The sequence below is a fragment of the Equus caballus genome, chromosome 9, assembly GCF_041296265.1.
Source record: "Equus caballus isolate H_3958 breed thoroughbred chromosome 9, TB-T2T, whole genome shotgun sequence".
Classification (NCBI taxonomy): domain Eukaryota; kingdom Metazoa; phylum Chordata; class Mammalia; order Perissodactyla; family Equidae; genus Equus; species Equus caballus.
The window spans coordinates 94,976,000-94,993,946 of record NC_091692.1 but is presented as its reverse complement, the minus strand read 5'-3'; the positions used below and the strand labels follow the sequence as shown (position 1 = coordinate 94,993,946).

Sequence of the window (17,947 nt, the reverse complement as noted above, 5' to 3'; positions counted from 1 at the left end):
TGTGGCCTTTTGTTGAAAAGGACAGACAAGCTTGTACTTAGAATAGTGCGGAGGACAGAGGGTGTTACTCAGAGTCCTCTTTGAGGACCCAATCTTCTACAGCCAAGGTAGCCAAGTGGAGAGAAGGAAGCCTCAGGTGTGAGGTTGTGCGTTCCCAGTGTCCCCAGTGGGGACTGCCAGAGTGACGTCTGGGCCACTGTATGTTCCGTCATTGAAGAAACCACCTGTTGATTTTCTTTCCCCGCTAGGGCAGCTCGCCCGTCCTGCCCTCACTCCCTCTAGACTAATCAAATAATGACGTTCTGTTGTCTGAGCACCCACTGCCTACCAGGCCCCGAGCTAGTGCCTAATACATCGCCTCATAATCTCAGGAGGTCATTGTTCCCTCCTTTTACACAGGAGCAGGTTCAGAAAGGCTGAGTTCAATCACTGGAGAGAAACAGCAGGAAACACTGCTCAAGCCTGCCTGAGCCTCAGCCTTTAGTTCAAGGCATGTTTCTCCTGTGCTGTGCAGGGTGGTGGAGGATCGGCGCACCTGTCGGGTCCCCGTGCACGGGGGCCTCAAGCTCTGATCCCCTCCATTGTGGCGGCTCTTGTTAGAGCAGCCACAGACGCATACGCATCCCCCAGTGTCTCAGATGAGGAACCTGAGGCACCCGTGTGGGCGGGGCCACTGCCCAGCAGCCCAGCCTCCAATCCCGAGATGTGACTGACCCCCAGCCAGGGAGGCCAGAGCACCCCAGGAGCTACAAGCTTCCAAGAGGGCAGTCGTGGGCCCCCAACATATGTCGTGTGTCTGATGTCATGCAGGGGCTGTGCTTCCTTTGTCAAATGAGCATCACGTAATGTAGTTCTTCCTGCTTGACCCAGCGACACCAATGCCACAACTTCCTGCATAGACGGCACTGTTTACTGCGCTAAACGTTGTCAGCTCTTTCCGCGTTTGCTTAACGAAGAGCAGCACAGCAGAACAAGCTGGTGTAATTGTCTCTCTCTCACCCTCCATCTGGTTGGCACCTTCAGACAACTAACATGCCAGCTTGCCCTTTGGGACGCTCTGCCATTCCTGGGGGTCCAAATCTTGGGGTATTGTGCATTGATGTGCAAATAGCTTCTTTGGGAAAACAATGTGCTTTAAAAAAAAACTAGGTGCTTTCTTGATGTAATTCAGCTACATCTGACCACAAGCAGCATAAAGGTTCGGAATGATTGCCTGTTTTTTTATTAGATAACTTAGGCAAAATTTTATTTTTCGGAACATGTTTATGAGCGCTATTGCCACATACTGACAAGAAGCATAAAGGTGGCAGGCACGTCTGATGAGCCAGTGGCGGTTCACCCTGACGTGAGGGTCACGGTAGAGACGCTCCTGCCTTCTCCAGCGCACGCCCAGGGCAGGGCCTTTCCGGAACTCTTGATGAACCCTCCCTGCATGCCCCAACAGGTCGTGGGCAGCATGGACGCCCACCCCAATCGCTACTGTGCCACCGTAAGGGTCCAGCAGCACCGGCAAGAGATCATCCAAGACCTGGCCGCCATGGTGCGCGAGCTCCTCATCCAGTTCTACAAGTCCACGCGCTTCAAGCCCACACGCATCATCTTCTACCGCGACGGTGTCTCGGAAGGGCAGTTTCAACAGGTGGTCCGCCTCTTTTCGCTTTACCCATCTCTATCCTCAAAATGTCTTTAATCCACCTGTGTGTCCAGCAGCAGAGCTGCCTGGGTTCCCTAATGAAGAGAGTGATGCAATTTACGTTCTGCCGCAGGGTTTATCTGGTCACAGCGTGGAAGGTGGGCTGGAGGAAGAATGGGCATGGGATTGTTAGGACTCTGGGCCAGGCCAAGGGTGCCGAGGCAGGATGGGAGAAGAGGAGCAGAGAGGGCGTGGGCTCGGGGCCTGGATTGCTGCGCTGGGGCAGGTTGAGTCTGGGCTGACTTGGCAGTGCAGCTCTCTGGCCGGGGCCCTTCCAGAGCCCAGGCTTTGCCTCACAGGCTGTGGAGAGTGTGGGGCTGGGATACTGTTGTGTCTGGGGGTCCCCCGTGTCTGCAGTGTGAGGGGCGGGCTGGAGCAGGGAGAGTGCATGGGCAGGGTGAGAACTATGGCAGGGGCCAGGAGGAGGGGTGGGCGGGAACCCTTTTGAAAGTGGGGTCGACAGGACCCGGCCACTATTTGGATGTGGGGAGAGTGGCGGCGTCTTGGCTGGTGTGTGTGTCACAGCCTTGGGCTGCTGTCTGGAGGGTGGGGAGCCCAGGGGCCAGGGGAGTGAGGAGGGAAGGGGAGTTTGTTGTGCTCTGGTTGGAAGCACCTGCCTGCAGCACCTCCAGGACAAGGTGAGCTGTGGGCAGCAGTGAATGCATCCTAGCCCGGCACTCAGGAGAGTAACACCCTGGCTGTGTCTCCACATTGGCCAGGGGTAACTGCACCGCTGCTCCCATCATGTCCCCAACACATGCTTCAGATAAGTCATAAACATGATTGCCTTCCTGGTCCAGAGGACAAGAAACAGCCTGTCCCTCTGAAGCCCATGGTTGGCGAGGAGACTGAATTGGTGCTCCTTGACCGGCTGGCAGCTCCTGGCCAAGGCGTCTGATTCAAAGCCACTGTGGGGACCAGGGCTGGCAGTTCCTGTGCTGTCTCCTCTCCAGCCCAGAGTCCAATGTGTGCCAGCCAACCTTGAACGCACCTCTTATACAGAACCTTCTGGGTCCCCTCCCTGTGGAAATGTTCTCCCCACTTCCAAGCCCCAGCCTTTGCACCCTCTCTCACAGTCAGTCCTCCTGGAGAGGAGGGCTGGTGCCTCTCTCTGTTTTTATCACTCTTGAATATACTCCATGCTCACAGAATCATCACAGCTGGGGTTTCTGAACCCGGAACCCAAGACGTACTTTTGAGACATCACAACACAATATTTAAATAGGACGATCACTAAAAATCTAAGGTGTGTGGTCCCTGTAATAGCCTTCGTCACATGGTAGGTGGTTAGCCCGTTTCTCTCTTGATGACACAAGGTGACGACAAGACAGTGTCTTTCGATGCTTGTCCCCTGACTCCCGGGTGCTTACCTGCCAAGTGCTCTGCGTTTTACTTTAGTCTTCCCAGCAGGCCTGGTCGATGTTCCGATTTTAAAAGTGAAAGAACTGGGGATCAGAGAAGGTGCGTGGCTTTCCGAAAGGCACATGACTGCTTAGTGGTGGAGCTGGGATTAGAACTCCGGGCCGACTGCTAAGCCAGTGTTTGTTCCACCGGATTCTCTCCCTCGTCTCCAGTACAAAGACAAGTTGTTGAATTGATTTGTTCATGGGTGTGTCTCCCATAGTGCCTCATTACTGCTGTGTATATGGTAGGTGCCATTTATCGAGCACTTAGAACATTCCAGATACTGTGCTAAGCAGTTTCATGCGTTATCTGATTTAAACCTTTTTTTAACCATGAAACCTGGGTATCATTTGCTCCATTATATAAATGAAGAAATAGGCTCACAGAGGCAAAGTCACACAGCTAATAACAAGCTAGTGAAACTAGAAGGCTTACCTACACGTGTTTGCCGAATGGTACGTATTATTAAGGATGTATTTTAAGGTAGCAAGAGGCCCTAAAAACGTAACGATCCTCAAGCATGTCCTTTCTTCCGCCAGGTTCTCCACCACGAGTTACTGGCCATCCGCGAGGCGTGTATTAAGCTCGAAAAAGACTACCAGCCGGGGATCACTTTCATCGTGGTACAGAAGAGACACCACACACGGCTCTTCTGCACTGACAAGAACGAGCGGGTGAGTTCCCTCGGCTGAGGCAGCAGCCGCTGCACGGCCTGGGCTGTGGGGCCTCGTGGGCCCTGGGTCTGTGCTCAGCCCTTGTCCTGTGCCACATCGCAGAGTGTCCATGGCGACTCTGCTGCTGTCCCGGGTTCTCTGGGCTTTGTGGGCACCCAGGCTTGGGCTCTCCTCAGTTTGGTGAGAAGCCTGGACCTGTAGGTCCCACAGGTCTCGGACAGGTCCAGGCGGGAGATGTCATTTATCCAATAAAGAAATTACTGAAGAGGGGGCTCTGAAGAAGAACCAGTTAGCGCCCATGGCAGTGGGCAGGACAGTCGTAAAGAATGCTGTGGAATGGCGTCAACTCAGGGCCCCCGGTGGGGTTGGCGTGCTGGAAGGTGGCCTGGGGAGCTTGTTCTGGGGTCTGGAGAGGAGTTATGAGCTCCTTCGTACATCTCCTGGGCATTCCAGAATAAGAGCAACAAGCATGAGGAGAAGCAAGATTTGTAGACATAACTGCTGGGCATTCTGCACAGTTGAAGAAGCTAGTGGTCCTCGGGTTAAAAGGTTTCCATGTTCCCAACAGGATAAATAAAAATAAATCCACACCTATGCACATTGTCCTAAAACTGCATGGCATTAGGCTGACAGCCAGCAGCGTTCGAATCGGTCACAGCAGGGCCAGAAGGCGGTGGGTCGGTCTCCACGTGTGCCAGAGGAAGGCACAGCACGGCAGCGATGGCACCACAGCACGCGAAATGCCTCTGCTCTAAATGGAATACGAAATACAGATTGCGAGTTAACAGTGAGAAAAGGGGATACTTTGTCACAATCACAGGGACGATCCACCAAGAAGACAGAACAACTGTGAGCTTGGATGTACCTGACGCCGTGACCTAAAAAGCAGTAAAGCAAAAACGGACAGAATTTCAAGGAGAAATAGACAAATCCACTGTCGAAGAGAGAGATTTCAACACACCTCCATCAGAAATTGAAACAAGCACAAATTAGTAAAAACCAAAAATTGGAAGAATGAAATGAATAAGGCAGATCTAATAGAATCCAACTTAAAACAGCGGCGTTATTAAAGTTGGCCTCGTACCAGGTCACAAAGGAGGTCTCAGGAGATTTCCAAACCTCAGTATTGTACAAACCACATTTTTTAAATCATTATACAATTACAGAGTGGAAAAGTTTAAGAAAGCTTGAAATTTTAAATTCACTTCTAAGTAGCATATGCATTAAGCATGTGAAAAGAAAAGAAATTACAAAATAATCAGAACAAAACAAATTACAAAGTAACCTGATTACAAAATTACAAAATAATCTGAACAAAAACAAGAGAATTTCATATCAAACCTTACATAACGCAACTAAGGCAGTCCTCAGACCTAAAAGTATAGATTTAGATGCGTTTGTTGTAAAACAAGAAAGAGAATCATCAAATAAGCCTGAAGATGCAGGAAGGACGGAAATAAGAGAAGGCAGGCCCAGGGGCAGAGGGGAAGCTGAGGAGCTGGGATGCGTGGGCTCCTTCCCTCCTCGGCCCGCAAACTTCGCTTGCCAGGAGTCAAGAGGGCTCAGAGTCAGCTTACTCCCACACCCCAGTTCCCCTCCGAGAATAGAAAATGAAGAAGCAACAGAGCAGATTAACACAAGCAAAACCTACTTCTCTGAAGACAGATGAACCTAGTGAGACTCAGCAAGGAGAAAAAGAGGACACATAAAGGATTAGGAGTAAAAACGGAACTGTAACTGCATTAGGAGTATACATTGTTTTAAATCTTAATGGAAAATTAAAAACTTTATGCCAAGAAATTGGAAAACTTAGAAAAAACAGATACAGACTGTTTGTAGAATTACATAAATTACCAAAATCAGCTCAGGAGGATAATCCAATTGTGATTCCAAAAGGCATCAGGCCCAGGGAGTTTTACAGGCAAGCTTTACCAAAGCTTCAAAGAATAACCTTATACAAAGTATTTCAGAAAATGGGAAAAGGAGGGGAGCTCATGTTATGAGGTTAGCCTGTAATACCAAGGGTTGGGGAGGATGTGGGTGCTGTGCAGTGGTCAGGAGCACAGGTTCTGGAGCCGGAGGGCCGGCTTGAATCCACATCCCCAGCTGCATGACCACGAGCTGCCTGCCTCCCTGGACCACTTTCCCAAGGACGTTAGGAGGGTTGACTAAGCTAGCACGTGCAAAGCACTTAGCACAGTCCTTGGCACAGCGTAAATGCATTACTATGAAGAGAACTCTCATGCTTTTGGTGGGAGTACAAACTGATAACCAGAGTGGTACACAGTTTGGTGATTCTAGAGATCTGCCCTGGAGAAGCCCACATGCCTGTGTACAAGGAGACGTGTAGAGGAATATTTACTGCAGCTTGTTTCTAATAGCAAAAAATTAATCTGTCTGCTAACAGGAGAAAAGATGGTGATGCATTAATATATTAGCATCCTGTTCAGCAATGAAAAGTAGTAAACTGTATCTGTCAAATGAATACATCTCAAAATTGTGATCTTGAGCCAAAACAGCAAGTAGCAGAATGAATGTATGATACGTTTACAGAGTTAAATCTGTAGCAAAAAATAAAAGTACATGTGGGACTAATAAAGTCTAAATTCAAGACTGCAGCATGGATGGGGAGAGAGGAAGTAGGAATGGGAAAGGGGTACCAAGGGGCACTATTTTCGGGTATTTTACTTTTAAAAATCTGAAGGTGTGAAAAAGGTTGGCAAGAAGTGAAAAAGACACAGCTGAATGTGCAAAGACGGTTACCCGATCTTCTCTTTGTTGTGTGTATATTTGAAATATTGCACAACTGAAAAGTCAACCGGGGACTTAGTGACCAGTTCGGGGTGGGTTCCAGAGGGGGGGGTGGCACTGTGGTAGCAGTGGCTGGATGTTCGGTGTCTTTTTGATCTTAGAGTGTAAACTTAGAGTAAATAGGTGGGTATAATCTCTCGTGCCCCTCACGCCCAGCTTCTCCATGCTCTCTGAAGGAGCAGCCTTCCTCTTGGGCGGTGACTGAGCCGCTGGCAAAGCGCAGACGCCCCTGATAGCTTTCAGGGTTTTCTAGCTCTTCCGCCTTAAATATCGTGTGTGCTTGTGCATGGATGATGGCCCGTCAGGCCATCATCCATGGTGTTAGATTTGCATGTTGGTGACAGTTCTCGCTCTGAGCTCAGCAATAGTGAAGAGCCCTTCAAGCATTACACACAGATTCTTCAGTGAAGGGAAAACACTGCATTTCCCATCTGGGCCTTTATGAGACGTGGCGGAAGGTAACCCCAGGCCAAATAGGACAGGAACTAATTCAATTTCAGTTGTTAGTACTTGTTAAATTTTATTTTAATATGTAGCCCTTTGCAAATGTGTTGACCAATTTATTTATTTATTTATTTATTTATTTATTTATTTTTTTGAGGAAGATTAGCCCTGAGCTAACTGCTGCCAATCCTCCTCTTTTTGCTGGGGAAGACTGGCCCTGAGCTAACATCCATGCCCATCTTCCTCTACTTTATATGTGGGACACCTGCCACAGCATGGTGTGCTAATCGTTGCCATGTCCACACCCGGGATCCGAACCGGTGAACCCCGGGCCACCAAAGCAGAACGTGCGCACTTAACCGCTGAACCGCTGGGCTGGCCCCATGTGTTGGCGAATGTAAAGACCTCACAATAGGGCAGCCTCTGGCTGGGGAGGCCCAGCATTGGAGGCGGTGTGGGCCAGTCTTGTTTGCTCACTTGCTCTGCTTTGTTGTCCCCTGAACGTGTCTAATGGGTTCCTGTCTTGCTGAAGGTTGGGAAAAGTGGAAACATTCCAGCAGGCACAACCGTGGACACGAAGATCACCCACCCGACCGAGTTTGACTTCTACCTGTGCAGTCACGCCGGCATCCAGGTAAGGGCAGAAGGTCCCCTTTGCGCAGATTCTCCACGTCCCTGTGACACCGTCCACACGTTCAGCAAACACTTGCAGAGCATGGTCCTCATGCCAGGCGCTCCGCTGGGCACGAGGGAGGTGGTGGTAAGCAGCACCGATGGGCTTCAGCCGGTCCCAAGGGGGGTCAGGTGGTCAGCCAGGGAAGCGCTGAGGCTTGGGACCATCAGGTGTTAGGCACAAAGGACCCACTGGGGTGCTGTGGTGGGGGTCCCATCTTACATGAGATGAGGTCCGGGCAGAAAGAGCAGTGAGTGCAAAGGCCAGCACGCTGGTGGGGGCAAGGGGCACCCCTGTGTGCCTGGAGCTCAGCGAGCCAGGTGAGATCTGAGAGGTGACGAGACCGCTGTTGCTGCTGTGGGAAGGTGTTGGGGGCAGTGAAGGGGTCAGCTCATGCCCACATGGCGGGCTCAGCCTCTGTCCCCTCCATGCGCATTCTCTGGGCATGGAGAGAAGGTCACTGTGGCTTGTCATCACCTCGGGGCTTTCGTGGTCTCTCTTGGTGAAGACCCCCAGCAGGCCAAGGGCACTTCCATAGGAGTGCTGCCACCGCAGAAGTGCCACGTCCAGCCGCGTCCGTTGTCAGAGCTGAGCTAGCAGGCTCTGCAAAGCCGTGCCCACTGAGACAGGAGGAGCTTAGTTCTGGGTGCCTGTCCCCGCTTCAGAGCTTCACAGCGGGGGCTTTTGGTTTTTTCAAAATATAAGTAAGGACTTAAACATCTCTTCCCAAAGGATTTGAACCTAAACTTTGAGAATTTGCAGTGAACTTTGTACTTTTAGCTTTCCATGGGAAACACTAAAATTTCCACCTCATTTACACCACCGTGGAGCTAGGACAGGGTGTGGCGAAGTGTGGCCTGTGGGCCCTGTCCAGCCTGCAGCCTGAGGGCTGAGAATGGTTGTCTAAGTTTGTAAAGGGTTGTTAGAAAGAAAAGAATACAGCTTAGATGCTAGCCCTGGTGGCCTAGTGGTTAAAGTTCGGCATGCTCCGCTTCAGCCGCCGGGGTTTGGTTTCCTGGGTGCAGAACCACACCACATTGTTGATAGCCATGCTGGGGCTTTTGAGGGAGGGAAAGGAACTAAAAAAGACAAAGAGGAAGATTGGCAACAGATGTTAGCTTAGGGCGAATCTTCCCCTGCAAAAAAAAAAAAAGTATGCCTTAGCACAAAGGCTTTTGTATCATTTCTTAGTGCAGATCGTCTGTCCCAGGATTTGCTTCCTGAGTCAGGGGCTGGTGTGCCTTTTCTGTGGAGGGCACACAGTAAATCTTTGGGGGTTTGTGCTCTCTGTCGCATGTTCCCTTTTTTCCTTGGCTTCCCTCCCGGTGGGTGGAGCCCTCACCCTCCCTGGCCTCTTGGGCTTGTTTCTGGCTAACCCTCTCTCCCTGCGCCTTCTGCCCGGCTCTCTCACAGGGAGCCTCCTCTGGAGAGGTGTAAGTGCTGTGAGATAAACCAGCCCTGAGAGAACCTGTTCCGCCGTTGTTGCTGTGTCCTCAGCAGAGCCTTGTACAAAACACCGTGGCCCATGGGCCCCTGTGACAGCCACCAATTACATGTCAAAAGAGGGGTGCCAGCACGTGTGTGGTAGTAAATCAGAGGACAAGACATCTGCCCCCTGCCTGTCAGTGAGACCCTGAATGCAGATGGTGAACAGGCGGCAGGACCTGCGCTGGAAGAGAAGGGACCCGGCAGGCTGGCCCCGGTGGAGGCGGGGCGGGGCGGTGAGGCTGGCAGGGAGAAGCCGCAGAAAGACGCTCCCGCTCTGTCGATGCCGTGGGTGCCTGGGTCCAGCAGGGCTGCAGCCGTGACGCTGTCAGAGCTGGGTGCGCCTGGCGCTGAGGGGGTGGGCAAGGTGACCAGCTCCCGCTGCCTGCAGTTTCAAAAGATTTCATCCTGCACAAACTGCATAAAATAACACACATGTTCAAACTCCTATTTAAAAAAGTGTTTTTGTTAGTACCTAACTCTTACTAGAGATTCTTTCTTGCCTTTGTAAGTAAAACATTGTAGAAAACCTAACATGTACAAGTGACGCTGTCCTCAAAACAACCATTTTTATGTTTTATGTCTTTCCAAAATGATGTTTCTATGTGTAAATGTATGTATAGTCTATATTTTACAAACAGGGTCATAATAGGTATGGTTCTGGTGCTTTTTTATAATAATACACAATAATATAATACAGACATCCTTCGGTCATTAAGCATCCTCCCACCATGTCCTCCACGGAGGGTTTGCTTGTCCCCATGTGGCCATAGCTTCTCATAGCAGCGCCCTTTGCAGGTGAGTCCTGGACTTCTCTCTTGGTTATTCACCTCTCCGACCCTCTGATCTGCTTTTAGGGAACAAGCAGGCCTTCCCACTATCACGTGCTTTGGGATGACAATCGTTTCTCTTCCGATGAGCTGCAGATTCTCACCTACCAGCTGTGTCACACCTACGTGCGCTGCACGCGCTCCGTATCCATCCCTGCGCCAGCATACTATGCTCACCTGGTGGCCTTCCGGGCCAGGTACCACCTGGTGGATAAGGAACATGATAGGTGAGTGGCATGCCTTTCCTGGCTGGAGGTCACAGCAGGGGTCATTTATGAAATGGGCTTCAGCAGCTGCTCTTCCAGAATGGGTAGCAGTGGGGTCACAGTGGCTGGACACAGACTCCCAAATGCCAGCATCCTCACTGCCCCTTGTTAGCTGTGTGGCCGCCTCCCCAGATGTCTGGTGGATGGTCCTAACCTAGTTATCAGAGCGCTGCGCCGTGGTGCGTTAAAGGCTGTCCTCTCTCTGTCCCCCGTCCCCACAGTGCTGAAGGAAGCCATACCTCTGGGCAGAGTAACGGCCGAGACCATCAAGCGCTGGCCAAGGCGGTCCAGGTTCACCAGGACACACTGCGCACCATGTACTTTGCTTGACATGTTTAGTGTTTACGATTGTGTACCGAGTTGGATTCACATGAGACCAGCTACACTCAGACCAACAGATGCCCAGCCCTTCCGTGACAGCCAGCATCGAACATGAGACGTCATTGATTTCAGTAGATTCTCCATTTTCCAGAATGCCTTCCGTCCCAGATTTCACACTTGGATTTTGAACTGCAGACCTGTATGAGACCCCGTTGTCCTAGGAAATATGGTTTGCCAAAATCTATAAGCTGCTTACTAAAATAGAGTCCCGTGTTTCCTAAAAATCTCCTAAAACCAGTCTATGAACTCAGGGCTTTAAAACGTTTTTAATTTATTTGGTCATTCAATTTACTTGTTTTTAACACATGATTCTATATGAAATTGATGGGCTCAAACTAGCTGTGAACGTTCTCTGAGAGTGAGAGCAGCACAAAACACGATTGTGGTTTTAAAGCCTTGAACATTCTGATGTTGTCACTAAAGTTTATTTCAAAGTGATGCTAGTGTGCTCCTGACTTGGCTTTCACAAGCCCTTCGGGACCCGAGGGCAGGTGGCATGCCGAGGCGCCCACAGGTGGGTCTGTTCTGCCACTGCTTGCCTTTCTCACAGCTTGAAACAAGGAGCAGTGGCAGAAGATGGGCCACGTGTGTTTACAACATTTATAGGTCCAGAGAGATTGGCAGACAAGTGCCATTTTAATAAAAATTTATTTAAAAAAAGAAAAAAGACAATATGCTGACAGTCTAATCATAAGATTTGTCCTATAGGACTGTGACGTTTATTTTCCAAAGTTTCTAAAGAATACGGGTCTGTGGTGATAAATACAGTACAATCCTTTTTCACTGTTATGTCTTTAATGTAAGAGAAAAATATATATATCTGGTTTGCAGTATTAATGTGATAGATAGATGGGATAGATGCCATTTTTCATTTTATTGACTACGGGGTGCTTCTTGTGATCTGTTTAGCGTTATCAAGAGTGTTTCGGAGCCTGGAGCCTGGAGCCTGGACCACCTCCTGTGGTTCTCAGTGCTTAAGTACAGGAATATGCAGTTGACTTAATGTGACAGCAGCCTGCCCCCCTCAGCGTAGATTGTGTAGCCTGTACCTTCAGGAGGACCGAGCACACTCACGAGGCCATCACTCCCTCCCTCTCTGTCCCCTCGCCCCCGTGTTCTTGCTCAGCCGATTAAGCACAAATGGAATGTATGTATTCTCCCATTCCTGGGAGACACGTCCATGTATCAGAGTGTACCTCTCTCTGTGTGTGGTTTTGTTAGACTCGTTTCATAGGATCTATGCACTGAAACACACAGAAAGCTGTTGGCAGTGGCTCCCTGTTGGGGGCGAGGCCAGCAGTCAGCAACAGAGCCCTGGCCTCCGGATGGCTGACTGCCAGGCCAGCAGCAGTGGCAGACCCTTCTGCTAAGATTTGCATTCTGGGCCCCAGATGTGGGTTTGCCAATCTGGAAACCATTGCACTAAGAGTGATACCATGGACAGCTTGAAAAGGGTAAGAACAGACACGTCTGTTTGTGCTAACTGGCTTTTTGTTCTTGTAGGCAGTTGTATTCAGAGTCAAGTCCACATTCAATGTAGAGATTCTAGGAAGGAGACGACCCTTCCCTAGAGCTGCTTTGTGCTCTGTAGGTTTCCACTCCCCAGCCCGGCCTGACATTTACCTCTGGCACTGCGGTGGAGTGAGGGTCCCGATGGGGGTGCCTCGTGCTGGAATAAGCGCCACCTCTGTCTCCTGGTCTGACGGCTCCAAGGGGTGGGAAGGGCAGGGAACCGCAGGCCGAGCTGTAATGGACACTCAGCCTGGATTTTGGCAGCGATAACAAAGGGATGACAATATTATTTGTGAAGCTATCTACTCCGAGAACTGTGTGCGTGTGTGTGTGTCTGTGTGTGCATGTGGGTGTCTTATTAATGGCATTAGTCTCTTCTTGCTGTATCTTTTTTTCTTTGTCTTTTTAAATGACAGAAGCCTCTGCTCTAAGAAACGTTGCAATTCCCTGTCGTTTTATTGGCAAGTGGCACTTTCTCCTATGTTCAGAAGCATACCAATACACTCTTGGCTTAAATTACCAGAAGCATTCAAGCTAAGGAGGGAATCTTTTCACTAATACGCTTTTAAAATCTGAAATTAGGTTAGTTTTCAGCCATTTTTAGGATCATCTAGAACCACGTGTCTCAAAGGTGTGTTTTTAACCACCTGCACCAGGATCTCAGTGGTCGGGGCAGTGGCGGTGCTTGGTAAAAATGCAGACCCCAGGGCTGGGAGTGGCATCTGCATTTTACACCATTGGCCAGGGTTCCAGGACTGCCTGGAGTCAGAGAGCCCTGATCTAGAGCTCGCTGGAGTGTGCTCTCCCGCGCGCCGCGGGTCCAGCAGGGAGTAGCTCTTTGGGCTGCAGGGAGAGGGTTTCTGAGCTAATACCTGGGGAAGATCACAGGCTGGCAGAAAATTGGACCTAAAATTTTTTATCATTTTTGAAGGAAAAGTTTTCTTGTTAGTGGGCCAAAGTACTTTGAGAAGGATACTTTTTATAGCCCTATGCTTGTTTTATAAAACTTTTAATACTAAAAGCATTAATAGACCAAACGTCTCCAGCTGGGTTAGCTGCATACCTTGGTACATGTCTAATGATTCAGAATTTAAATGGCTATAGTTACAATTTCTCAGGTAAATAATTGTTCTCCCAAATTTCTACCAATCCCCCCATTATTAGGATAAATTTTGAGACAGTGTAAAACCTCAAAGCGCAGTAGAATAAGTCCGAGCCCTGTTCATATGGAAGCCAAAGGGCCCCCTGCCCGTCTTCTGCTTGTGCTTGCACCCGCACAGGGCTACCTCATGCCTGCGCGTGGCCCCGAGGAGGGGCTCTGGGGTAGCCCCATCCTCCTCCTGCGTTTGACTGGACCCCGGAGGCTCGGGGCCCATGCAGATTAGAGAGGCGTCTGCTCGCCGGCTTTGCCCCACCCCACTGTTAAGTAAGGTGTGCCTTGCTTTAAGCAAACTGAATGTGAAAATTATGATGTAGGAATCTGGATTCATTTAAAAGAAAAACCGGGACTTATCTCATCTCTTTAAAAGAGGTCTCCCAATTAGATTCTTGTACTGGTACTCTTCCTAGTATATTTTAAAATATTCACTGTAAGAAAAATAATGTATTCCCATCCCTTCACCACTATCTATTACATTTCAGAAGCTCTCACCCTAATAACTAAGTGATGAAAGAAACCCAGGGGAGCCGTTTAAAAAGCCACCGTTTTGTAGAACATCCCTTTGGTAATGCTATAATTCCATCCTGCTGTTTGTGTATCATAAGCTTAGATTTTCCTAGTTCAGATGAATTTTGTAAAACTGGGCATACTTGTACTTTTAGAAAGGGATTGTTTTATTTGGGTTTTCTGTTTTGAGAAGTCTTCGCATGTACACTTGATACTACATTTTAGGGTCTGCCTTTTCAAGATTATGTTGCTCTTCGGTAGTGTTCCCATACTCCCTTAAATGAATGTTTGCACTCTGGAACCACAGACATCCCTGGCCACTGCAGCGGCCTCCCCTTGAGGGAACTGCTGGCAACAGAGTGTTTGCCAAGCTGTTGGAGGTGGGCCGTAAGCTCTGCTGTTCCCGGTGTTTCCCCGGGTACTGAGTGCTCATAGACAATTCGAGTCCAGCTCCTACAGCAGGGTTGGGGGGAGTTCTATTGATGTTAGATTCTATGTTATTTTTATTGTTGTTAAATGCAAATGTTGCTATTTATTTTTTCCTTTCTGCTCTGGTTTGATTTGGCCGATGTGGATATTCCAGTGCATGTGGTACCTGATGAATATGATAGAAATTATTTTCCCCGATTTTTATAAATTACCTAATGTTTACCTTCAATTTTGCCGGATGATTTATTTTTGAAAGCTACAAAGGTAATTTTTCTGGATGAATTGTTTTTCTTATATACGCAGCGATGTAATTTTACATTGATCTGCAGGGTGGTTTAAATTTTATTTTTACAAGGCAGTTTTTCAGTCAAATTATATATTTGATACAATATGTTAAGGGTAGACCAGCCAAGCGTCATGCAGTTGGGACACCAGACTGTCTCTGGGAGGCCTTTGGGGGCTGGGGCCGCTTCTCTTGGTCGCTCGTTGTCATGGAAGCACTTGGCTTGTGTCATGGAGCCGTCAGGATCTGGATGTAGGCCTTCACTGGGACTTTGATCTGTTGAACAGTTAAAAGAATTTTTCCTGGGCATTTTCCTACACCTAAGGCAGTTCCATTAGAAGCTGACATAATCCAGACAGTGGACAATCCCAGTGGCCCGGACAAGCCATAGAAATTTCCCTGTGACCTCTTTGACTCATCTCTCACGCTCATGAGAAAAGGAATGTACAATAAATAGAAACTTCCTCAGTGTTCGTGCGCCTCACTTTCAGAATGCAGATATCTTCTTTATATTTTAAGCCCTTCCCCAAAGTAGCCCAAAATATTTTCTCTAGCTGCCGTGCCAGAGTTTCGGCTGCTGTGACGTTTTTCAATGTAGACACAGTGCACGTGTGACTTTGTAATGGGGCTCTCCGTGTTACACACAGGCTGACTCTTTTTTGTAAGGAAAACTTTCAACTCCAAATAATTGCACTGATTTTTTGACAGCTTCCTTTTTATGATGTCCCACTTTGCATCTGCTGTACTTGTTTGAGGTGACTGTAAATAGGGTTAGGCTCGCAGAAGTGATGTGAACGCAGCATTGCTTTGTTTTAGGGAGGCTGCCGCGTTCTTCAGTATTATGTGTTAGAGTCGTGTGGACGTAATTCTGTTCTTTAGCCTTGTGTCTGTTGACCATTCATGAAGGACAAACTAGCCTCGTTTTCTTGTTTTTCTGAAGAAAAGGTTGCAACCTATTGAGAGGGGAAGATGCTCTCTCCTTAAGTTCTGAAGATGTACTTTTAAGAGAATTGTGAATCCTTTGCACACTTTTTTGGTCTGTCTAATTCCTTGTCGTTTGCCATGACTCCCCAAAGCGTGTTCTTCTAGTCTGCCCAGCACTCGGCAGTTCGGTGGGAAGCATCTGTCTGGCCAATGTTAACAGAGGGTGAGGGCTGCCCTCGCTTGTCTTTGGTCAGCCGTCATTTTAAAGCCATGAGGTCACTGTTGTGTCAAAACCGTCATTTATGGCTTATCCCATGGATGCTAGAGAGCCCTGAAATCCAGTGCCGTTCCTCTCTGCCCCGTGATTCTGCTAGATTAGAAGTGCGTGCTCCAGCCCACAGTGTTGCAGTTCTGTTTGTGGTCAGGCTGCCCAGTGTCAGACACACAAAGGAGTTCTTAGACCCAAATCGGTCACCTGAGTGTGTGAATGTCACGTCGATGCCATCGTGGTACCCTCGCTTAATGCTTTTTTGGATGTGTCTTGCCATTTTATTGTCGAAAGTGAATGTATTGGCTTAGCCAAATCACTACAGAAGGTGGTTTCTAAATACCTTTTAGATGAAATAAATGCAGATAAAGGCTACCTCTGAATTCTCAATAGATTCATGTTTGCTCTTAACCCTAGCACTCCACACTGAAAATAGCCAAAATGTTGCCTGAATAAACTGAATTGTGAACATCTCTCTGTTCAGTTCTGGCTTGAAAATTTGTGTGCCATACTGTGACCCGTGGGCAGTCCCCTCCTCCCCCTCTGAGGTGCCATGGGTGGGCCAGGGTCTCCTCAGGGCTGCCCAGCTCCGAGATTCTAGGATTCTAAGCTGCCAGCGTGAATGAAACGGAAAGGCTTTTCTGCACTGTCCTCACAGGCTGGCAGGAGCATCTCCATGCAGGGCTGTGTGTGGCGAAACCTTGAAATGGCCTGCTGTCCTGGCTTTTCACTTTCCTGTTCAATATAAGAAAGCACTTTTTTTTTTTTCTTTTGCTTTACTTATGAGTGGGTTGAAAATGGCTCCCTCTGCCCTCTTCTCCCTTTTTATACACTCTTTAAAATCACCACGGTGCTTAAACACCGATCTCGTGCAAGTAATACGTTTAAAGTAGCTGCATGGTTTCGAAAAACAATGCAGATGTAGTTGACCTTTGACTTTGGAACTTTGAGTTACTATCATTCCCTACTTAAAAATGATCTAAGGTTTGAAAGCAGAATGTTCTGTTCAAATCCAAGGCCCTTTGTTTGAAAGGAACACAGGGTCCACAGCCGGCGTCTTGAAGTAGGAGCTCCTGCCACCGGCGCCCTGGATCCTCTGACGCCAACTTGCAGGAAATCTGTCCTGGGAGAGTTTGCTGTGACTCTGAATCTTGTGACCCCTTCTTGTGATTAACCACTTTGCTGTCAGAAATGTCCTTTGCCCACACACCACTGTGGGTAATGCATTCACTGTCACCCTCTGCCTCCTTCACGCCTTTTCTTTAGGTTCCTTATGTTCTCTCATCTTCAGAAGTTTAGCATTTGCTCCAAAACACCTCCACTGGTTTGCTCTTAAATTCTTGAGGGACAGGCAGCAAGCTTTGCAATTACAGATGTCTGGGTATGTGGAAGTGGCTCTGCTCTCCTGCTGGATGCTCATCAGACATTGACTTTGGCCCAGAGAGGTCCCAAATCCATCATTACGTGGAAGTAATTGCCTTTAACACTGTTGTTTTGGGTTTTGATGATTTTCATGCTACGTGGCGTGCTTTAATTCTGAAAGAGCTAAGTGTCCTTTGCGGTCTTTCTAAGAATGTGTTGTAACTCTGCAACCACACTGCTCTGTAGCTGCAGGCCACCCCAGGCACCTCGGATGTGTAGGGTGGGTGCCCAACATCTGCTGACCTGCTTCTGGGGCTCCTTGGGACCTCTGGGTTGGCCTCATTTTTAGCCAGAATCCCATAGAGGGTGTTTCTGGGGACACTGCGCAGTGGCCCACTCCTCCAGTCAGTAATGTGAACTGTTGAACGCAGATCTGCCCATCAGCTTTTTGCTCGCATGTCTCCAGAATCCTGAGGTGGGCCTCTCCCACCATCTTTGCGTTCATGAAAGCGTATTTTAAAATGAGAGAACTGAAGATTACTGGTGCTTTTGTTAACACTTTTCTGTCTTATTGGTTGATGTGAACAATTTCGATGTGTTAGATCTTTAGATGCCTTTGGTGGTGTGACTGATGGGCTGAGTCCTCTTCTCGCTCCAGCCCCTCGTGAGGGGCTCAGGGAGGCTGGATTGTCTCCTATTTGCACCTCTTTGGATTTGAGTAGTTCAGAGTCAAAGCTAAAACACCAAATATTCATTCTTTCCCCCCAGGTGTCTCTAGGCCAACCTCGTTCAGTACTTTCTGAATCTTCAAGGTCCTTAAAACCAGGAGTTGATCCCAAGGA

At 48.6% G+C, this 17,947-nt stretch overlaps 1 protein-coding gene across 3 annotated transcripts in view; it reads left to right on the top strand.

Annotated features, from left to right (window-relative positions):
* AGO2 (argonaute RISC catalytic component 2) overlaps positions 1-16,216 on the top strand; it is a 106,918-nt gene extending 90,702 nt beyond the window's left edge. For all 3 annotated transcript variants that reach the window (XM_070221875.1, XM_070221876.1, XM_070221877.1), the window contains exons 15-19: positions 1,445-1,639; positions 3,637-3,771; positions 7,559-7,660; positions 10,042-10,241; positions 10,502-16,216. In XM_070221875.1, the coding sequence (XP_070077976.1) occupies positions 1,445-1,639; positions 3,637-3,771; positions 7,559-7,660; positions 10,042-10,241; positions 10,502-10,610 (741 nt within the window). In that variant the 3' untranslated portion in view covers positions 10,611-16,216. The remainder of the gene's footprint in view (positions 1-1,444; positions 1,640-3,636; positions 3,772-7,558; positions 7,661-10,041; positions 10,242-10,501) is intronic.
* The last annotated feature ends 1,731 nt before the right edge of the window (positions 16,217-17,947 follow it).